At 42.5% G+C, this 24,097-nt stretch overlaps 1 protein-coding gene across 1 annotated transcript in view; it reads right to left on the bottom strand.

Moving 5' to 3' along the window:
- Positions 1–24,097, bottom strand: part of cntln (centlein, centrosomal protein) — a 79,737-nt gene that overhangs the window by 25,632 nt on the left and 30,008 nt on the right. Inside the window, exons 12-19 of the mRNA XM_030095133.1 lie at positions 23,941–24,062; positions 20,301–20,417; positions 12,753–12,853; positions 9,611–9,708; positions 8,141–8,670; positions 4,847–4,928; positions 2,858–2,939; positions 2,264–2,532 (exon numbers count right to left, since the gene is read on the bottom strand). Of these exons, the coding sequence (XP_029950993.1) occupies positions 2,264–2,532; positions 2,858–2,939; positions 4,847–4,928; positions 8,141–8,670; positions 9,611–9,708; positions 12,753–12,853; positions 20,301–20,417; positions 23,941–24,062 (1,401 nt within the window). The remainder of the gene's footprint in view (positions 1–2,263; positions 2,533–2,857; positions 2,940–4,846; positions 4,929–8,140; positions 8,671–9,610; positions 9,709–12,752; positions 12,854–20,300; positions 20,418–23,940; positions 24,063–24,097) is intronic.

Genomic DNA, 24,097 nt, shown 5'->3' with positions numbered 1-24,097 from the left:
AAGCTGTGTGACAAATAAGAAAATCTTGGCTGCTCTAACACAGAAACACTAAAATGGATACAAAGACCTACACTCCAAGGTCACTAGAAACTGATGAATCTATATAAAACATATTGCGATGTTTTAACACTATTGTATTTGTATACTTTTTTTTTAAAAATTCAGCTATTTAAATAAAACTACATCATCAAATCATTATAAACAGTAATAGTGCCTGTCTTTGGCATCTCTGTCATTTATGCATGGTTAATCCTGAAATAATCCAGGCCCCCCACATGTTAGGGGAGGACAGGACACTCCAGACATAAAGCGATAAAAGGAGAAGTTCAGTCGGTTAATGTCACAGTTTAGTGTGAACTGAAGGTGAAATTTACGACACAGTGAGGGAGATAATCCGATCAGCAAAATTATCTATTGCTTGTATGACATGTTTGATGAGCATTTCTCACCAAAAGCTACACTTGCTTCGGAATATAAATGTAGGCTTCACCCGCCACCTGAGATTTTAAGCTTCTTAAGCCACCTTGATGTATTACTCCAGTTTCCTAAAATCTATCCCACATATGAGAACCTTTGGGCATCTTTTTTTCCAGTAATACAAACTATAGAAAATGCAAAAGACAAAAAATCCAAATGACAAAAAACATGAATGAACAAAGTCACATGAACAAGGACATAAAACAGTTTTCTGGGGATTTAAAACATCATGTGCACGTGAAGATTAAGAAGCAAAAAAGAATTGAAAAATGTGTGCCACTAAAGACACTGTCATGCTACTGACTGAGTCAATAAAATGTTGCTAAGTTGTGAGGTACAGTCACTCACATTCACTCTCAGGCACAAATAACAGAGTGAAGCATAAGAAAGTGGATCAGAGTATCTCACTGCAGTCTTAATTCTGTCAAATGTTAAAAGACTGAGGAATGCAATAATATTTTAAAGGCTGTCACACATAGTTAAGTAGATATTTACATCTTAAGATAGAAAAAGAAGTGAGAAAGTAAGTAGGAATGGAAGGGTGAAGAAACTATGACTTAATAATGAAAGGAAGCAGGGAAGGAAGTAACAAGGGAAGGACATAATGGCTCAAGGATCAGGAGACAGAGCAACACAAACAACTTTCTGTGAAACTGCCATGCTACTTCTCACATGATGGCCCCTGTGGAGGCTGTCCTAAGCCAATTACAAGCTGAGAGTTTGAGTTAGAGAGTTGGCCAGGACCGTCTGGAACAAGCCCAAAGTCCATCACCTCTTGCCCTTTCCAGAGAGGGCAACAAGACCTGGCTTTGGCCAGTCAGTCAGCTCCAACTTTCTCTGGTGGAGTGGCATTAATACTGCAGGAGGAAAGAGGAAACAAACAGGAAGACAACAATTCCCTCTCTGTCCACTCATTCACACACTGCACTGTGAGTGTGTGTGTGTGTGGGTACACGTGTGCTTTTACTGCTGTGTCTGAGTCTAAGGTCTCGTTGGGTTTCAGCAATCAGATGCCCAGGTGGATGCACAAGGGCCACTTCCTAGGTAGCAACAGTATGAGGGCTGCACTCTGACCTGTATATACAAGTCCAATATACAATATCTGTGCTATTTCACACAGTCAATATACAGACACAAACACCTAATCAGGCATCCAGTGGGCCTTTTCAGGCGGCTACTATGTGTGGGTTCACCAAAAGAAGTCTCCTGCCTGTCAGATTAACGACTGTATCTGTCAAGGTTTTGGTGTGAGTACATATGTTGATGTGTACAAGAGAGCCCTGACAGGAAAGATACTGTTTAGGGACCAAAGTGCTTGGTGTTTTATTTATGCTCGATGCAAGTCTAGGAGCTTCCTACCTGGAGGCAGGTACTAAATAACTCAATGGATGAGTGGCACTAGGCTCTGTGAGAGACCGTCACCTTGTGTGTGTGTTTGTTAACAGGGATGCACATATTTGTAGAAATGTTCCTGCTGGTGACAGAGATCGTTGTACAGAACTGACTCGCTGAAACATTCAGCAGGGGAAAGCAACAACCAGAGGAGAGAGAAAGAACGAGAGTTTTTTCCTCCTTTCGTCTGCTCCGAGGGGGCTGACCTCCACAGATGAGTGTAGGCCTGTCAGCCACACTTAATAAGCACGACAAGGGCATGCACTTAAAGCCCCGAGAAAACACAAAAGAACCACAAAAAAAAAAAAAACACAAAGCCAGAAAAAAGAGAAAACTTCCCACCAGTTGTGAGTGAATCCCCACTTTGCTGATCTCCCCCGTTCTCGTGGGTTACCTGTGTGACCTGCTTGTTGCTGAGGAGTTTCTCGTTGAGGGAGCTGAGCTGTGCTGCGATCTTCTCATTGGCCCTTCGCAGCTCTCTGGCTGAAAGCATTGCGTCTTTCTTGGCACTTTGCAGGATGTCGACGTGACGCTGTAGAGACTCGATGCGCTGCTGCAGAGAAAAGGTGGAGCAGCGCTGGGCCTTCATCAGCATCCGCCTTTTCTTCCACCTCCTCCTCTCTCCCCCTGTCCCTCGCTCCCAGGGCTCATGCTGTTCATCGCCTAACAGGAGGAAGTACATGCAGCAGCAGCAGAGTTGACAAGAGTGCAGAATATCTCAAAACCCCCATATAGAAACTACTGCTGGGAGTGTCTTTGTGTATGCCCAAGTGAAAGGTGCGATATATTTAACAACCTGAATGATTTTCCATTTATAACCAATTGAAGAGTGTCGAGTAGCGAGTCAAAAACAATGCTTGTTAACTTCTCAAGTATTTGTTTCCGATCAACTGCATGTAAATGCACCAAACGTTCTTTATGCTTCATCTAACGGTTGATTAGACTTCTGTAGTTTTGCCTGGGTGTAAAGTGGGAAAAATTTTGTTACCTCGAGTCAGAAATCCAGGTTTTTTTCTGTTAGATTTTTCCATTGATGCCTCTCTCCTCAAGATTAGCGAAGACCTGTAGGCCTAAAAGACAAAAAAAGGAGGAGAAGAAGAAGAAAAAGAGTCAAGAAGAATGATGAAAAGCAGCTGTTTAATTTAACACAACAGTTGACATGTTGTGCTTCCTGAGATGTGGCTCATAATGACACCGTGATCACAGAGTGCACTCAGTTTAACGCCACAAGACAAATCACCTTGCGCTTTAATAATTCACCTGAGCGTGTTCAGCCGACTTCAACTCAAACACCTCTCAGCATGAAGATTGCTTCTGACACACGCTTGCAAATTCTGCCTTTGTTCAATCACTGTCTGGAAACCATGATCACTCCTACAGTACGACAAGTCGGCGCATGTGTGCTTGTAGTCATTTTGCACGCATAAATGTGTACGCGACGCCTCCCAACTTCACCATCGTTTGTAGTGACATCAAAGAAGAGCCTCTCCCCCTCTTCTCTTTTGCTAATATCCTTTGTATAGGAAATAGATGGGATCTGATCAGTGCCAGGTTTGATCACATGTATCAAGAGCGGAGGGGAGGGGGAACCCTTTGGTTTGCGACATGCCATGTTGTGAAGGGCCGGGCTGTCACAGTGATAAACCCGGAAGGAGTTGACGGGCACATTTAGCGGCTCTCATAAGGGGGAACTAAAGAGGGGATCTGAGATCAGGGTCCTGACAGCTCCCAGGTTACACACACACACAACAACAACCTTCTCTTCTTCCCTACGTGTTACGTTGCTGCCCTCCCTCTGTAAGAAAAAAGAGCAAGAAGAGAGAACATATTTAAAGGTTTCCCCTCTTTTCGGTTTTCATCTCTCCTCTTGACGGACATTTCTCTCTGGGGTTTTGAGCTGCCATGTCCTGCTGTGAAGTGGTTTGATGCGGACAAGAGCAAGGGTCCAGGCCTATTGATTTCATGGTGTGAAGGGGAAATGGAAAATAAGGTAGCAGCCACACAGGCTTTGTGAACTGAGGTATAAAGAGAGGGGTCACTTAAAAGATGCAAAATGTAACGAGGACTAAACAAGGCAACAGATAACTACAGACATCACAGTTTCACTGGAGCAGCAGCTACAGAGTATTTAATGTTGTTAGATTAATACTCATTCATTCTGGCATAGATCTTTAAAGACACCATCAAGGTGAGGGATTGGCTTTTAAAAACAAGCATAAAGTATAAAAACAAGTTATACATCTTTCTTTTTTTTTACTTGAGCAATTCCAGGAAATCTGAACAACTGGTGTACAATCATAAATAAATAAATACATATATAAACAAATGTATGTACAACCATGTACAACTAAAACTACACAACACAGTCGATTATTTTAAAAATGTGCGCCACAATATTAATTTATTTTTCTATTTTCTAGTGAACTACTGAGATTACATATAAAGTAGGAGAGCAATTTAGCCAAGTGTAAATTCCTTAAATTATTGCTGAAAGCCACCAGGTGCTGATATTATTAGGTATTTTGGGTATGAATAAGATAGAACACAGACATTTCTTGATGTTGTTTAAATTAAACATATATTAATCCCTTGTATTATTTCTGTAGCATGAAATAATCTTACATTTCGAAGAAGAGAATAATATGTCATGAATCATATTGTGACCTTATAAAATACCTCACATACAAAGATGACTTAAAATTTTCTCTGGATTCAGGGCACTTACACAGGTTGTGACAACCAAATGATAGTTTATCATTAGTATGATAAGTAGCTAAAAATAGCTTTTTATGTATATTTTGATATTTATTAGATTAAATCAGATGAAAATAAGCAAAGCAATAATTAGACAAGTATAAAACATTAACATACAAAGAACATGTGAATTTCTGGAGTATTAAAATAATGGAAACAAGAGATATATTTTTCTCACACCCTTATGCTGCTATCTGAACATTATTAAAGATGTGAAACCAACCTTCCTTTTCATCTGCTGCGTGTTGGGCGCGTTCCGTGCAGGCCCACTGTTGAGACTGTCTGAGTACTCCTCACCACTGTCACTGTGGAGAAAAGGAAAGTTTATTACAGGCTAAAAGTTGAACCCACAGCCCTGGTTCTGAAAGTACCACCCTTGGACAAAAATCCAATTTACCTTTTATGCTTGATTTAGTTGACATCAAGCAAAAATATGTGCATTTTGCCCCCCTCCTTTCAACAGAAAATCAATGTCCCATCCAATTTCTGAGTTGGAAGTGTAAATGTGGGTGTAAATTAAGTGAAAAGCTGCAGTGTCTGGTGCTGTTGGTGAATGCATCAACATGTATGAGAGCGGCTGTGGCCTTCATTAGCCCTCGGTGTGTGACAGACATGTGTGAGAGGCACGGCTGAGCGGAGCCAAGCAAAGTTGCATCTGATGGACGCACGGTAAGGGCTTCCTCAAACACACACACACACACACACACACACACACTTGCGCACATACACAGGTTTATTGACAGTGACCTTTGACGTGAAGGTGGAAGCCAGTGACATTTACGCTGGCGGGTTTATTAAGGTGGGGCCGAGGAGAAGCCGCAGAGGTAAAGACCACAGAGAGAGAGGTTCTAACTGGAACATGACAGGGCTGGGGGCTAGTTAGGGTTAAAAGTGGTCTGAGGGGGCACAGGGACCTGCTGCGGATTACTAATCACCGCCATCAAGACAAAGGTTACTTAAATTCAATGAAAAACTTATTTCAGTCAGGTGAGAAAACTGAACAACTATGAGTTTCATCTGATCAAAGCAAATTAAATTAGTCTGTAAATTAATCAGAATATTTCCAGAATATATGTCACACAGAAAACTGAAGTCAGTAAGAACCCATGATCACACCTGTCAGCATTAAATGGGAGACTATTACTGAACAACAGAAGCTGCAGTCGTTCACAGATAATCACAGTTTGCATGCTGTGGCGATGCCTGTGAAGTGTTCCCATAATGTTCATAAAGAGTGTGTCTTCACACACTGGGACAAAGTAACACGGGTGACATAAAGATGGCTCATGAACTCATTGAAATCAAGACTATGACGTGTCATAAAGGGACAGCAAAAGGTTTGATGTGTGTAGAAAGTGTCTTTCATTGTCTATTCATCCTATTACTATTGTCTATTCTGCTTATGGTCACAGCGGGTTGTATTTAATCCCAGTTTATTAAGAAAAAAAGCAAGGTACACTCTGGACAGATCAACAGAGGGAGAGACGACCAACACATACACACCTACTGGCAATTTAGAGTCACCAATTAACACTGAGCTATGAACTGTGAAAGGAAACCAAAGTACTTGTAGACAACAGGCATGCAGAGAGAGAACACATGATGGCAAAAAAGGCCAGACTCGAACTGAAAAGACACCATCTGTGAGGAGAGCGTGCTAACCACTGCACCACTGCACAGCTTGTTGTAAACCTATTGAAGATGTAAAAGGAATTATGGTCAAATGCTACCCACAACCGCACCACAATCAATAAACTGCAGCTGAAAGAATTGCATTGGCAAATGAATGCAATTTCTGTCTAAAAACTTGATTTCTGCCTTCATTTAAAGTCACCAAATTCTGTCGCTAACCACATAATACCTTATGAAACATAGAGGAACATAATTTTCACTCGTTGTAGCGGAACCACAATCTCCAACAATATCCACAATGCTATATTTTTCTTGCCCACCTGCTCTCATTCTGTCTTCACCACAAAAACTGCTGATATGGCCAAAATGCTCCAGCATCTCAAAACTTAAGAGAGGAACCCAGAGGCAGTGAGAAAAATAAAAGGAGGAGTAAAAAAAAAAAAATGAAAAAAAAAAACTTGTCAGCATCCTTAACGAGCCTGACGTCTTTATTTTGGCAATATTTAGGCCAGAGCTCCTAAGGCGGGAAACACTGTATTTCTGAGATCATCTACCAGACATATTTGCGAGGAGGACCCGAGGAAGATAAGAGACACAGAGGGCTTTACAGTAGCAAATCAGTTGGCAGGTGCCTTAAATAAGACAACATCTCAGTTTAGATCTCTTCTTCACAAATCCACTTAGATCCTTCTCTCAGGTGAAGCGTTTATTAGACTGCTGCTTATTAGCCACATGGAGAGGCATTAGGAAAGCAGGGCATCGCTGCACCCAGTCCCTGTTAAATGGCCTCATGTGGATAAATCTAGGGTGGATTACAGTCTGATGAATTAGTTGGTGAAGAGATAGTGTATTAGCGGGACTGAGCTATAGAGAGTGCGGATAGAGAAAGAGAGAGAGAGAGAGAGAGAGTTACAGGTAGAGAACGAGAAGGGAGATAAATATCAGTGAGCATTTGAAATCAAATCATTCCAAACATCACTCAATAGATGTCGGCTCAGTGGCTTTTTTGCATAAAGCATACATGAAATAATTACTGTCGATGGTTCTTAATTTAAAGGGTGTTAAACAGCTTGTAGACATCTGGTACTGATCCGAGTGGGGTCATTCAAAATTTATCTAACTAAATTAAGGCGAGCAGAGAGGAGAGGAGCGTGGGATGGAAGGGAAGTGTACGTGTGTGTTGGGAGGGGGTTCAGGGGTGGCTGGAGGAAATAAGAGCAGCGCTCACAGGCATTTGTGAATTGACATGCCACAAGATAACCGACATAACTAGACGCAAGGTGGGGTGGGCTTCCAAGCATATATGGCTGTGTGTGTGTGTGTGTATTGAGGGCGGGGGGTGTGTGTGTGAGTTCTAGCAGTGGGATCCTTACTGCTGTCAGGGGGGGTTAGTAAATATGCAAAGAACCGGTAAATTAAATCAAACTGCCAAACTGTCAATTTCGGGGTAGCGTGACTAGTGCATGAAAATGGCATCACTAGAAGGTATCAAGGCTTTGGCGGCCCCCTTATCCCTGGGCTTTTCTGGCATCGGTTCAACTTTGTGTAGAGAGGTGGCTAATTTTGCATGCAAATTTCAGTCAATAAGCTCCAAGCAAGGCGTCCCAGGATATTTCAAAGGATCTGACAGTAGTTTCCCCCTCCTCTTTCTTTCTCCCTATCATTCTTGCTCACATTCTTCTTTTGGCTCCTGAATACCAAATAGACAGACAATGAAATTCAATCACCCATTTGCTTACGCTTTGCATATGCACGCTGTCCCCTCGATGCTACGTACCCCCCCCACAATCCAGCCAACCCGCCGTCTCTGCGCCAACTACCTAAAAATAATGAGAAGGAGGCAGGGAGAATAGGCGCGTCTGTGAGTATGCATGTGTATCATTACCTATCGACGCTCATGTCCTCCCACTCGTCCTTAGTGGGACTGGGGCTGCGGCCTCGCCAGCTGATGGCTTGATCGGGGCTGATTGTTTGGTGGCTGCGGTGCCGCAGCAGACCTCTGCGCCGGGTTGTTTTGAATTTGACCTTGCTGCCAATGTTGTTAGCCACGGAACCTGCTCCAGCCTGTCCTGCAGAACGATTCCTATAGAAGTCCCTCGCCGCCCTGAGAATCCCCAGGTCCTGTCTCAGCTTCATCAACTGATGATGAAGCTTGGTAGTCTCTTTCCGAGACTCGGATAGCCGGGCTTCTAGGAGCACAATCTCATCGCGGTGCTTGGCCTCCCGGGCCGTGGCCTGGGCATGGGCTTCCTCTTCCCGGACAGCTTCTTGGGTTCGCAGACGATCCACAGAGGTTTGCAGTTTGCGGCAGTTGTGGGCCAAGTCTTCATTGGCCTCGAGTAGCTGCTCTTTCTCTTCCCTGAGCCTCACTGTCTGCTCCTCCAGGGACATCATCCTCCGCTCCAGCTGCTCAATCTGAAAGAATCCAATACAGGGCCTCAGTGGTACAAAATAGTTTCTTTCCCCCCTGCATACTGGCAGTTTCTACCATAAATACTCAGACTTCCTGAACATATTGCTCCCCATACCGCCTGTTTGCAAAAAAACAAGCACGAAAAACTGAATTAATTTTCTTTACAAAAAATTTTAAGAGACAGGCCAGTTCTTGACTGCGGCTGTGTGTCATAATATGCTCACAGAGAGCTCCTGCTCTGCTGACATTCTCCCTAATGAATAATTACAGTTTATTTTCTTTGAATAGATGGAGGGAGGGTGGTGGCAGTAAGGGAGCAAAGAAAAAAAAAAAAAAAAAAAACCTTCTTTTTCCAACTAGGCAAGGTTATGGACATGTGGCTGACACCCTCTTACCCCAATCACCTTTAACTAGACAGCAACCAGGAGCACTTTAGTCTATTTGTCAGATCTTTGGTTGAGACTGTTTAAGAGAACAGTGGATGCCTGCTGGGTTTCTGCCTCCAGGCAATCTTTCCCTTTTATTTGGTTCTCACCCTGCCGGCTGGTGAAGCCTGGTACCTTTCAAACGAAATTAGAAGGAGATCCCCGCTGCTGATATAATCGCACACAAGCAGGGTTTTAATGGCACATGTAAAATAAGTGCCACTATACAGGCAACTTCAACACAAAAAGTAAACTATACCTCAAAAAAATATTTCAGAATGTATGTATTATTTCTAGCAATTTCTCAGTACCTTTAACACTTAGAAAAATGCTCATATTTATTGCTGACATTTGACTTGAGAATTACTAAATGAACAAATCTAACGCCTTCAAATTATCAGCGAAAGAAAAAAAAAAACAGGTAAATTTTCTAAGAGACTTCCTGCCATAGTTGGCTCTGCCGGGTTTCTTTTATTGGCAATGACAAAGAACACTTAGAAATGTCATAGTGCTGTACCTTTTTAAATGACTGTTCCACTTGGCTTGAAGAGAGGGAAGGCTTTTTCGGAGTGCTGCTTTTGACCCGGTGCTCCTCTACAATTTTGTGCAGCCATTCTGCAGAGAGGAACAAAGCTTGTTATTGTGAAACGTGTCAAATCCGGGCTGCTCTATCAATAGAGTGATATTAAAAAGGGTACTTGAAATCAATTAGCATTAGTACAGTCTAATTTCCTTCCTTAGGGCCAGTTCCTTTTTTGTCTTCTTTTGTCAATCACATCAGAGGTAACACAGACTCACTAACGCTGTTTTCATACTGACTGGAAATTCCCACTCTTATCAAATAGCCTGAGAAGAAATCTCTGATTAACAGAAAGGTGTTCTGTTTAGCAGTCCATAAGGAAGTAGGAAAACAATGTTCAAAAGCACAAGCTGATAGATACTATGTGCAACCCCTCTCAGGAGATCTTAAACAAACGAAGAGAAGTGCTTGAATCTCTCGTGAACACATAGCCCCAGGCTGCACTGCTTTGTAGTTCATTGTCTTTTCCCAAAGGACGTCTAATCTCCACTGACAAACATGCTGCTTTATTCCCAGAACTTTAACAGTGGCCTTCGCAAACACATGATTATGACTCTCTTATTACAACAGAATCCATGCAAGGCTCCAAATACTCAGGGATTTAATACACACATATTTATGCCGGAATCAATCTAAAAAGTCCACACACCACGCTTTACATCAACAGTACCCACGAGCTGGAGTAGAAGTATCTCTCCTGCTAAGCCAAATGCAAAGGCAACACAAAACTATATCAAACTTTCTGCCCTTCATTCTCCCCCGTTAACCTTTAATGACAGCACGACCACAATAATTTGTACAATGAGGCTGGCAACATGAAATATTCAGAACCTTGACTCTTCAGGTCAGTTGATCTTCTGGAGAGTGAGTTGGAAAAAGAGGCCATAGAAGTAGAAAGTAGAAAGAGAGAGGGTTCTGTTGTAAGGAGCTGCTGCCGCCGCCTTGCTTTGCATTGACGCTTTGCCTACGGAAGTTTGTTACTTTGAATTAGCCTGCCCTTTTGTCTTCCCAACATGTCACATTCAATCAGACAGAGCACCAAATAGGACAGGAGGGCTGCTGTGTTCGCTGGGTACATAACCAGGTTGGGAGACAATTATCTGACTCCGGCACCGGTGGCATGGGAGTTGGCACCTCAGCAATACCTTGATAAGAAGACATGGTGACTCCCTAGTCACCCGCCGTTGAAGGAGGTTCTGGCACTACAGCATACATTAACGTCCCTCCCGTATCTCCTCACAGGATGCAGCACAAAGGCCCCGTTCCTTTCATCTGCTGCTTTTCGTTAGTGTGATCCTGGTGTGAGCGCTTCAGCCCTCTGCTCTTTTGATCAGGTCACAGAGGTTCAGAGGGAGTAAATGCTCTGGCCATTCTTTTCCATTTTAACACTATTGTTGACTTTATTTCCCTTTCACTACATGTTTGACAGTTTGGTCCACATTTAAGTAGACTAAATATTAGCACAAAACACAAATACTCTAAAACTAATTCTCAATATAACCTACATCTCTAGATTAATAAAGAAAAAATATTTATTAGTAAAATCTTAGCACACTGTTAAATCTCAGAATTAGAACTGGAAGTTTAATTTCAGTCTGTGTTTTTCTTGTATAGCACAGCGATTTTTATGGCAAGTTGCCTCAATATCACAATTTAACATGCACACCCACACAAATGAAGGTACAAAACAGTCATTAAACTACCACCACCTGGGTGTAATGTGCCCATTTGTGGGGACTTGTTATTTTCACAATGTCGAAAACAGAGATGGAATTGCAACACCTAGGCAACTATCTCATTGACATTTCAAATCTAAGAAGTCTTTCACGTTTCACGACAGTGTGAAACCTTTTAAGCAGAAGGGAATCTGCCATGGCCAAATCTAACTGAATGAACAGCGGCATGCTGTCTCCTGCCTTCTAAACACATGGGGATAAAACAAAAAGACTGGTAAGCCAGCAGTTTCACAAAGGTTAAGAATGAGTCTGCTAACTGTGTCAGCTGTTTAAATAGAAAAGCCATGTTGCATTTGTTTGTGGTCGTGGCTGTATTTCAACAACAAAAAAAGATTTCACAGGGTCCTGCTTTTGAAACCTCATGAATGATAATTTGTGATTCTATTTTGATCTATACTGGATTTTTTGCTTTCTGCTGAAAGTGTTTTGGATTGTTGTAAATGTGGAAGCCTTCTCTCACCATGTGCATCAATAACCACTGGCTGCCCATGACTCTGTCATCACTTCCCAGCTTTTTCTTTCTTGGACTGTTTTGATAGACACTGACCGGTGCAGAACAACACCTCACAGGCGCAGGCCAACTATGACCCACCGGCCAACATAATAATTTGGTTGTTGTCAAGCTCACTCAAATCTGGGGGGAAAAAAAGGCTAATTATATCCAAATACAACCCAAACATTAACAATTGTGTTAGAAAGAGAAAATCAGCATGACTCATTATTCACTTTTCACTGGTGAGTGGTCATGATAATAAGCAGATCGGTTTTCATATATAGATTCAAAATTAAGAGCTCTTGTGTCACACACAGAATGCATGATCACTTGTCTGATGTAAAACTATTTCCATCAAGCTGACTTTTGAGTGTTCCTGACCAGACTGTCAACAGGAGAGGACCAAGTATTTTAATTAGTGCAGTCCTTTAAATCACAAGCTTGCATCTCCACCAGACTCCATCATCGGTAGTGAAGAAAATTAAAGTGATCGGGAACACATCTGTTATTGAACTGGTTAATTAAAGCCATCGGTTGCAGTGTTCAGCATCTGACAAGGTAGCAGATTAAAAGCAATGTGCTTTTTAACGTTGGCAACAATATATTCAGACAATTTGGACATCACTTGATCTGCCAAACAATTGATTAACTGTTAATTGAGTTGTCGTATCTATTTCAGTGGGAATCCTCTATTTTCCCTTTGTTCTTTGAGGCCGGCTCTCTTGGCTGCAGTACAGTAATGCTACTGAGTGAAAAATGCTGAAGACCAAAAAGTATTTGGGATTTAAACATTTTCATCCTAGTTGAATTTGAGCAACGCCACTCCAGAAACACTATCAACCATTTTCACCTTGGTGGTCCTTGGAAAGGTACAAGTGAAGTTCCTTCACTGTGGCACGGTCCATTGCAGCCTGGACCCGCAGCATGTCCAGCTCTTCTTCCAGTCCCGCTCTGCAAGCAGACAAATGGTGAACTTTCGACATTGCTGTTCCATGAAATCTTTTTCTTTTTTTTTTTTATATGTACGACAGTAACAATAAGAAAAAAAAAACTGAATCACTATAATGAGCATTGCATATTGAGCAGAATCAACACACACACTGAAAATTCATTCCTGTAGAAACTCTTTATCACACATTTTAACTGCCTTCTCATCGACACCTCCGCTGCAATATCCTGATGACATTAAAGTCGGGAACACAATGAATGTTTTAAAGTTCCCCCCCCCAGCACTGAATGTGTTTGGTCCCAGATTTACCAATCTGGTTCAGCTGTGGTTGTTTTTAAAGTGCTTTACAAATAAAGTTGAGTTGAGCATTTTAACTGGACCGTTATGCTCCGACTTTTCTTCCTGACATGGTCAAGAAATCAAGTGATTAAAATGCTTTTTAATTCATCTGAAAATCAAAGTGACAAGCAACATGAAACGCTAAGGTGGTAAAGCACTCTGTGTGTGTGTGTGTGTGTGTGTGTGTGTGTGTGTGTGTATCATAACAGACAAACAGACTGTAAAGCGTGCCCAATTACCTCTCCGCAATTAACTTGATTCCTGCTAAAGGCTAATTATGTGGAGCCATGCTCTAGACTTTGCACTTTCAAGTTATTATTAGGACCCCAACTGAAGTCTACCGAGATTACTCGCAAGCCCACTGAGACAACCACACCTGAAACACACACCTAATTTCCCTCCCCTTTGCTCCGCAAAGTCAAAGAGAACACTCGAAACAAGCACCTAGTACTGTAGTGGCATTTTTTTTTTTTCCTCAGTTAACCTCATCACAAAGACAGGATTTTCTTCTGACTGACTCCTGAAGCCGTGTGTTGAGTACACCGTGCATGTTTCATGATGGAGTACTGAGGAGTAAAGGTGCGTCTCTGGCCTTTGTAAACTACGACAACTATGATAGCAATTAACTGAAACTGGCTCCCTGCATCTAACAGTCTAAGTTTGTCCCACCAATCAAAACGTTCTGATTGGGAAAACTGCTTGGAGAAAAGTTATCATGTTCGCCCAAAGAAGGAAAGTAATTAGCAGTTTAGCAGTCACAGTCTAATAGAGGCATGGTGTAATGGCTGAACGCAGCTTAAATAAGTACGCAAATGACAGTGCCCGAGGGGGGGGCGGGGGAGCAGATGGATATGTGTCCCACCTCTATAGATTTTTCTCCATAAATGAACTCAAGTCGATGAGGTGCCGGCGCTGCCATTTGTGTCCGGGCTGTTAATGGGACGAGCGAGCTGAGATATGTAACATGTGAAAGGAGCGGCTTCAATCTCATGTTTCTCCTCTGTTCCCTTTCAGATGCTGATGGTATCGATGCTAAACCAAAGTTCACATGCAAAACATTCCGTTTTGTTCAGGCACGAGCGTTTTTTTTTTTCCCCCCTCAGATGAAGAAGATATTGAATTTCAAATGGAGTTCACCGGCCAGGGGCCTTCTGTTTCATTGTGGACATTGAGGAGATGTAAAACTGCTGCATCCTTAGTCATTCCCACAGAGGTGCTGCTGTGCGTGCCCCCAAATGCAAAAGATAAGCTTTTATTAGACCTTGAAGGAATGCAAGAGCAATTAAAACCAATTTAGCATTTTGTTTTTAAATTCACCAACATACTGTGCTAAAAATAATTAACACAATGAATACAGGAAACTGTATGAGTTGACATGGAAGTTGCTCATGTGATCAACAGCACATTAAAGGGAACATAGTTTTGTCCAAAATTAAAACTCATTATAAAACCCTTGGTTGTACTCTTCTCTTAGTCTTTATCGCTGTTTGTAGTATATCTCATTCTCTCTTTTTACCAATACAGTGGCCTTTTCGACAGCTTCACTCAACACATCACTCTCCCAGATGCTGAGACTTTATATCTTATTGGGGTCCTGACATTGGGACAGCAGCAGCTCCGACAATTTAGAGAGATGTTTACAAATACAGCCCGACTACGGCAACAGTAAGGTATGTTTCAACCTCAAGGAGATGTGTTTTAGACCTGCATTTTTCCTATGTCAAACTACCTCCAGCAACCTGCAATTTATCTGAAATGAAACCATCTTTTCCTGTCACACCCCACATATCACAGTGGAGAAGAGGTTCTCTACAGCCATACCTCCTACAGAGTGCTTCAACTTTTTTTTTTTTTTTTTTTATCTGGTTGATAAATCAGATGAAGCTAGCCGTACAATTTTCAATTCCCTCTCAACTTACCGCCTCACCTGAGGTAGAATAACACTCAGCAGGCATAAAAGCAAAAGAAAGTTTCTGGACAGAAACTAAACTAAAGGCAACAGACAGGCGTTATGTTTGGTAATGATGCGGTCTACAATGTAAGGCTGTGTCTCACGCCGCTCTTTTGGCCCTGTTTTAAAAAACATTTTCGCTCTCATGCAGTGCTAGAACTTCAGCCTTGAGCTATCCACTCTGTGTCATTTGATCTTGTCTCTACCTGTGCAGCAGCTAGCACAGCTCAGAGCGCAAACTGCCAGCCTTCATCCACAAGGGTGTAACAGCACAACATCATCAACGGCCATTGTGCTTTCACAATGCCAGCCCGCTGCTTGTTCCGTGCTCGGCACAGAAAAGCAGTGAGGGAAGGGAATAGGGTGAGAAAGTGAAAACACCACTGGCATTGTTATCACCAGGGAAAGGATCTTTTTTTTTTTTTTCTTTTTTTTCCAGGGCATGTGAGGGGGTTCCCCCTTGATTCAACTCGGACTAAAAAGCTCTCCGCACATGGAGGGAGTTGGGTTAGATAAGCCACTCAGCAGAAATGGTCACTGGTGGCGTTCGCATTCCTCAATGATGCATTTTAGCTGTGGGGGAACGCAACAGTAACAGAGAAAGTGAGTTAGGTTTTACAGCCAGGGGCCAACAATATGAGGCAAATGGGGACTCGTGTCATGACCACCGGTGAGTAAACCACGGGTTGTTCGTTATATCGACTATTTAAAAGGCTTGTTGAAACTGCAAGGTGTCCAGACATGAAATAAAAACTGTGTCATAATAATGCGGTACTACTTGTTATATATGGGATACAGAAAAAAGCCAACTTAAACCAGAAAGGGATACAGAGTTTTCTACGATTTGAATAAAGTGAATTTATGTGTGAGTTCTAATTTTGGCTGCTCGTGGGACCAGCTTAACGGCACACTGAAGCTCAGCATAATTATCAGATAAATGTAAAGATATTTTTTTAACATAATAACTGATTTTCCCAAATAATTAATGAAGGGAAAACCTTAGTTGTCTGATTTAGCAACATGCATAAAACATTTGGTGTGTGTACACAAATGTGTCCCTCCTCCAACTAAGCCCTGGTCCGGGGGGCAAAAGACTCTCATTATTCCTAATACCTTTTAGCAAATCAAGATAAAACGATGAGAAATAAGAGGAATATGAGGAACACCAGGGTAAACTTTATTATACTTAATTAGAGTCAACGTCGCTTATTGGGGAGGTTTACGTCCATAACGGTCACTCTCCACAGAGGAGCAGCGCAAATGATCTCAAAGGCTTTTTTCCCCCAGTAATCGCTAGTTAATTTATGCTTTGATGTCGTCCGAGTAAAGCATCGCAAGTCTGAGGGTGCACTGCATGTGTTTATTTTGTTTATGAAGCCTAAATAATTCCTGCCTCTTTTTACCAAAAGACCTTTAACAACAATTAACAAATGCGGACATGGAGGGCTGCAGACAGATGCATAATGAGGCAGATAAAATGGTCTGATTTTTCTTTTTTTTAATTTTCGCTTATCCTGCCTGTTCTGACTGCACAGGATTAGGTGGTATAGAAGATGGATGGAGTTTAGACTGATTTTGCCAGATTTGGTCAGTTCAGAATGTAATTATTTGAATAGCTCGTATATTTTGTAGCTTTGCTATTCTCTTGAGAACTCTGAAAAAGATTTTTTTTAAGCAACAAAATATGTTGAGAAATTTAAGACGATGTATATATGTAATATTAATGTCAAAATAATATATTTCCAACATCACACAAAAAAATAAGACTATCACAGAGTTTGGGGCTCTGGTCTTTGTAATCTCACGCTCCATCCCAGACTGTGTTCAGGAAGTCTATGTTTCATCATATTTGGAACTGCACCAGAGTTGGTCTGGAAACAGATAGGGACTAGTTTCTCGAAAGATTTTGCTCTGCTTGTTCGATTCCCACAATCCTCGGGAGGCATTTTGCACAACTAAACTGCACACACAAACCAATTGGACCAAATCTCCTTCAATCAGACTAAACCTGCCAGATGTGAGCTCACCCTTATACTTCTCTTGACAGCTTGTTTTTCAATTTTTCATCAAATATTTTATAACTTAAGATTTTATGACACAACATTAGGCCGGTCCAGAAATCAGCAGGAATACACAGACATGTTAAGCAGACAAAACAGCTTGGTAATATTTACACCAGAGTAAAACTTGGACACAGTGAGAAGTTGTGTAAATGGCTCACAGTGATTTACAACTTCAACACACATCGGCTGTTCTCTACAGTTTGTTTAAAACATGTTTTTTTTTTTTTTCCTTCCGCTAAATCTCAAGGGAGTGTTTAATGTCGTGGATACATGTTTGTTTGATAGTTGCTGGGCACATATTTTGCTAGAAACACAAATGATAAGGAAATGTTGTAAAGATTGTAGAAAAGTGGAATGATAACCACAAAGATGGATCAATTTACATTTTGGTGTGATGTTCTGGTGTTCACACACTTTTGATCGATCGTTCCTGAACTCGTTCAATCCCATTCAAAAACCAAACAAACATTGTGTTGTTTTATGTGCTTGTTCTAAAATGTAATGTAAAAAAAAAACTGCCAGTGAACTACATTTGCAGCTTTATATGTCCTTCCATTGTTACAGGGAGCCTGTGAATCAGATAAAAGAGCACAAACATAGATCTGTTTCACCTTCCCTTCAAACCTCTCGTCCAAGTGCAAAGATCCAGGGGGTGAGCTGTGTTTGATAACCTGCTCTTGACACTGTGGGGACCCACTGAGCAGGAGTTAAAACAGCAATATTCATTGTGGGAAATGGTCATTTTGTGCCTCAAGATAGTGTTTTACAAGTGCAGTCTTCGGAGAAGGTGAAAGGAACCATCTGTAAATGATATCATGACAATGAGGAAAGCAAATGAGAGACAAATGGAGTTGGAGCAGACAGTCTGCTCTAATCCCCGACAATAGTTATTAAAGCTTTATATGGGGCCTTTATTTGGCCCTAAAATCTTCAACTGCCATGAGTTAATTAGCCATTAGTGGACCGTTGCTAACACTTATCTAACATAACCTTCACAAGCACTATCATTACAGTACGGTCAATGGAACAACAAGCTTAACTGCTCGCCCCAAGTGTTTCCCAGCAGCTCCTGTTTGCTTCCAAAAACTCGTGCCTTGTTCAACCAGGCTAGACCCACTTTTGTGATCTCTGCTGCCAGCGAGCAGAATTCCGCAGTTGTTATGAAAGGGAGTAAAGCTGTTTGGCTGGACTGAGGTCGTTTATGGTCCCGTGAACCATATTAGTTTATTGCTGGCAAAGCCCAAAACAGGTAAAAATGAAATGGGATTACAGTAATAACAGGTTGATCTGAGAGTATGTGAAGATGTGGAGGATGTTTTTTTTTTTTCACCCCTAGAACACAACAACAAGAAAATCGCAGCAAAGTTTACTCCGCAGCAGCCACCCGGGTAACAAAGTGTCCCAAGGCAAGGAAAGGTGGAACTAAGGTGGAGCTAATCAGGGGCACATGAAGGGGATCAGCACCAAGCCCAAAGGACAGGGAAGTTACAAAGCTAAGAAAGACTCCAGCCGCGCCGGCATCCCTTGTGGTTTTCTTCGCAGGTCAGTTCCGAGGACCCTATGCGTTTGCTGTGGTCTGTTCAGCCCCTTATGCCCCGCCCCTGAACCATCCGGCGCTCGGCTCTGCTCAGTTTTAGTCGCGGCCAGGCAGACGGACATCCCTTAACAGGCAGCATCGGCGGCGCCGAGGCTGCTGGCCTGTAATTAGCTCGGACAGTTCAGGCTTGGAGAGAGGCAGCCGGGCTATATCATAATGAGCTCAGCTGGGATTAGGAGGACAGGGCAGGGGGGTGAGCAGAGGGGAAAGCAGCGGAGGGAAGGCAAGTACCAGAATTCTGGCCTCAACCTACTGCAGCATCACAGAGGGCCGGGGGGAGGCAACTGGGAAGACAAGCAGGAAGAGGGGAAGAGGAGGGTATAGAAGCATATGATGGAGAAGGGAAGAGGTGAAGAGAGGTGAAGGCTAGGGAGAGCGAGGTAGACTGTGGCTTTAGGCCAAGCTTTGTGTAGCATCAGGGTCAGAGTTAGTGGTACGGTTACAGGGGCTTCTCCACATCAAACACAACAATGGGCTGTACAACATCCAGAGACAGACTGAAGACAAATTCAGGAGCAAAGGCGACCAGAAAGACAAGATAAAGTAATGAAGGAAGAAATCTGTAGGACAAAAAAGACAACTTGTACCGAGGTCACATTGTTACTGTCAATACTAAAGCAACAACTATTGATTGTCACTTGACATTTTTGTAAATACTGTGTTGACACTTAAGGGACTGCCTTAGCTGAAGGGAACACTCATGAATTCAGGTGGTCGGAGATCACTTTTGCTAATTTACCACTGAATAAGTTCAAATTCATGTAGTTTAGAGTTGCTTCAATACTCTCATTATCATCAACCCTTGGCATTTTGATGCAGCATTACATTAAATGAAACCATAATTTGACCTCTCTATCACCGTAGAGGTTATGTGTGCAGACACCTTGGTACATTGATACTATAAAAGAGGACGAACCAACCAGTGGAAAAGCTAAAAAGGACTGTTGAAGACTGAAGTCCGCATGACAGCTAACCTCTCTGAAGTCAAGAAAACTGCAAATAATGAATTTAATGATTCCTGATAGCCACTGGAGATGCACAGATGTGCAGCTAGTTGAAGAGCATCATCAACAACAACAAAAAAAAACTATTATTGCATTAATTTCAAACTAGCAAAGACATCAGCTCTGCCACTGGCACCTCTTTCCACCAGCCATTAGTTTATTTGGCATCACTTGCAAAAGAGCCACAGTTTGGCCAAAGCGTTCCATTAGAAAAGCCTCTGTTTCACGACTCAGCTTGAGAGTCTACTCTGCTTTCACTACCTGCATATTTCAGTGTGGATCTTTGGGCATCCAATTTTACAAATGAGAAAAGTCTAATGATCCTGTTTCTGCCCCTGCTGGCCCAAAATGATGCGGACTTTGCCAGGAGGACGCTGTGAAGTTGGGCAAGACATGCTAAACAGTCAAACACAAGAAGGGACAGTCAGAGTGTGTGAAACAGTTGTAAACCAGTGTGAGTGAGTGGAGCTGGTTCATTTTCTGAAAGCGACTTACTTCTCAATGGAGAGTTTCCTGTTGAGCTTTTTCAGGTAAGTCAGCTCATTCCACACAGCATCGCTGTTCTCTTGTTGGAGCTGCCACGGTGCCGCACGCTTTATCTTCCCACCGGGCCTGGACAAACACACACACACACACACACACACACACACAAAATATAAGCATATGAAAGTGCACATGTAGAGGCAAGCAAAATGTGGGCATATGAAATGAAAAAAAAAAAAAACTGCTACACTTGGCACGTATGCATGGAAAGCAAACATACTAACAAGGGAAAATGGTTCGTACTGTACATCACCTTGCAGCCTCTGGCAAATTCACATGGGGCAAAAAGGCCCCTTATTCTCACTCTGTTTTTGTTATTCAGCCATCTTTAGCAGTATTCAAATGAGCAGCCTTGAGTTTGACATTTCAGTGGCAAATCATGTACACACGTATGCATGTTTGTTAAAGCCCTGGGCACTGCCCGTGTGGCAGGGCAGTGGAGCATTCCCAGTGTGCCATGCAAATGTAAATAATGGCAAAAACACACTTGCAAACGAGGTCATTCAAACGTCTACACCTCACTTATGAATACTTAATGACACTTTGTGCGCAGTGGCTGCCACCTCCATTAAACTTCCCCTTCAAATCACTTTCTCACACACACACAGACACAGACACACACACACACACCATCCAACTGCATCCCTGCACACATCCAGCTCATCAATCAGCGTTAGTCCAACACATTCAATTCCAATTAGCCTTTCATTTGCAAACTAAAACAGGTTTTAGTGAGAAATCCACAGACTGAAAAAGTAGCAGATGAAAAGAGAATGCCATTTTTTTGTCACACACACGCACACACGCACACACGCACACACGCACACACACACACACACACACACACACACACACACTCAATCAATGTGGTGGAAGTGTGGAAATGGATTGAGGGTCACTGCTGTGGCGGAGGGCTCCTTTTCTGTGGTCATTATTGGCTACATAGATGCTGCCAAGCTACGCTAATACTAGTTAAACCCGGGTGCCTGGGAGTTAGAGGCTACTGAGGAATAGCAAATGTTTTCATTTAATACTGGTAATGCCCCGGTGAGCAATTTGAAGCCCTTGTACTTCATGGTAAGTGTGTGTGTGTGTGTGTATGTGTACTATCTTTGAACTTGTGCTAGAATCCCAGAGTATACAGCTTTTTAATAGATAATCTCACTGCACTGTACAGTCACAGAGACTGATATCTTCATCCCGCTGCACACAGTAAATACAGCATATAAACTATATTAGCGGTGGCTGGAGCTGGAAAAGAAGATGGCCTTTTCACCCCACAGCGAGGTTTTAATTCTCTCAGTGTGATTTTTCAGGTTTGCAGTTTATCAGCTGCGCTCCTTAGTAAAGGTGTATGAAGCTTTATTAAGTCATGGTAAAGCTTTATACATTTTAATTTGTTTACAGTGGGCCTAAAAGCTGTTGAACATGGAGCCATGAGAGAGCTATCTTCTTCAGGCCTCAGTGCATCCTCCCCTATGGTATCCTTGTTTCCATTATTAAGCAGGAGGAAATAGAGAGAACTTTTCCACGCTGCTGCGGCTAATTGCTCTGAATCAGGGGGAATCTGTTTATGGGCGCAACTTTGATCAGAGTACGGATGCTTTAATAACCTTTAATTTTATTTGCTCACCCCATCATCCCCAGTCTGATTAAAAAACTTTTTCCCTCCTCTAATATAAATAAGAAGTTGGCTTTTTCCCCATCTCCTTCATGCCATTTTGGGAAAATATGGTGGTACAGTAATGGTGAATGGCAGGGTGGTTTCACTGGGACTGGCCAGCTGCACGCTGCCTGCATACTGATGAGTCAATGGACCCTTTGATTGCTTTGTGATTGGCTGGTAGTTCTATATTGGGAACGACTGGTTAACACACACAGTGTTGACATCTTTTAGCAGCTGTAAAACAACAAGCAGCTTGAAAGAAGATCAATATAAAATCATACAGGTATATAGAATTCTATATGCATATGCATACATAGTAAGCAGAGATACTGGTATATGTGCAGGTATGTGTTAAGCAGGTCAGGACAGACATATCTTTATCTTTTGACCCTGCAGACAAAGAAGGAACAAAGCAAACCCCTGCCTTTTTCCAAAAAAAAAGCAACAGCACAGCATGGAAGCTAATGGGAGGTCCGTAACAAGCTTGAAATGCAATGAGACTTGACGACTATCCCCACTGACTTGTTAGGGTCCTGATTTTCAAACACTAATGGGAGTATTTAAGTAATTTTCTATTGTCTCTCGTTCGGGCTGGCATTACCCCAGTGGGTTTAACAGCTATTTGAGGATGTGGCTTAATGCCAAATGAATGCCAGGATCATAAGAGTGAGTGACTGGCTGGTGCCATGAAGGGCGCTTACTGAAAAGGGCAACGTTGCCTGTTGCATCAATTTCACGTCAAATTAATCACGAAACACAAACAGACAGTGGCGCAAACTCTCCCTCCTATTTGGACCCGGACCCTGTTTATTAATTGAAGGAACACACATCTCATCTTAGATAATCAAGGTTCGTATGTCGAACTTCATAAACCTGCACCATTTTGCCAGACACAACATTTTTTTTTTTTTTGATAGCCCGCTAAAATGTATAACAGCAGCACAACTGGTGTTGAAGTTCTCTCGCTACATCTCTGTCTTTGTTCCCACTGTCTCAGACACATGCTGCTGAGCCGCGCTGAGCTAACATGAGCCGAGTCGAGCCCAGGGCTGAGCGTGCTCTCTCACTCATTCCACTTTCACACGGGCTCACATTGCACTGCTGTTTTCTTTAATTAACCCGGAGAGAAAACAGCTGACGGGGTCAACACTCTGCTCCCGCATGGCCACCAAACATATGCACCTTTAGTTACACTTTAAAAGGCCTCGATGACATTGGTGGGAAGAAGAAACAGAAAAGTGGGAAAAGACTGCGAGAGACAACCGAGAGAACAGGATGTTAATGACATTTTCCAGCACATTTTCCACTTTGTGCGAAAAAAAAAAAAAAAAATCCCGAGGTTTCTGGTGAAGATAACAGGTCGGGGCAGTAAATGGCTTTCTTTCCCTCCCTCTTCTTCCATCCTCCCTCCACAGGCCTTCTCAAACACCTTGCACCCCCAGGACCCGACACCTCCAGCCTCTGGCTCTCACATCTTAATGAACGCTGGGGGAGAGGAGACGCAGAAGCGCACATACACTTGGCACAAAACGGCCCAAATTGTCGGGCTTAAAACCTCTGAGCTTTTCAAAGGCAAAGGGAGGAATTTCTCCCACTTCCCCAAATCCAGCACTCAGGTCTTGTAAGACAACATGTGGTGAGCAATGGGGCCATAATACTATTTGTGAGAAGTTTCAGGGGGCTGTAGTGTTTCACATGGGCTTTTAACATAAGGCAAGTTCAGTTTTGTGCTTTGAAATGTCTCTCACTTGCACTGCCTGCTTGAACTCTAAGTTGCAAAAGTTACTTAGTGCAAACCTTGTGCATACACTAAGTGTAAACCAACAGAGCCTAAACACACGGTTACAGAACAACATCCATTCACTCTAAATCTCCTGATGTATATGTGACAACAAGTGAAAGATACTGTAAAAATTGTTTACTCACAAGCCAGTGGACTTCTCCAACTCCTTCAGCTGTTCCCTGACCGTCTTGTAGTTGGACTGAATCAAGCACAGCCGCTCACGGCGTTTATTGTGAGCCTTTCTCAGCTCGTCATTCTCCTCCACCTGGAAAGAAACAGCATTCAACAGGTTTTAGTAAA

This window comes from Salarias fasciatus, chromosome 6 (assembly GCF_902148845.1).
Source record: "Salarias fasciatus chromosome 6, fSalaFa1.1, whole genome shotgun sequence".
Taxonomy (NCBI): domain Eukaryota; kingdom Metazoa; phylum Chordata; class Actinopteri; order Blenniiformes; family Blenniidae; genus Salarias; species Salarias fasciatus.
This window is presented reverse-complemented; position numbering and strand designations above follow the sequence as displayed.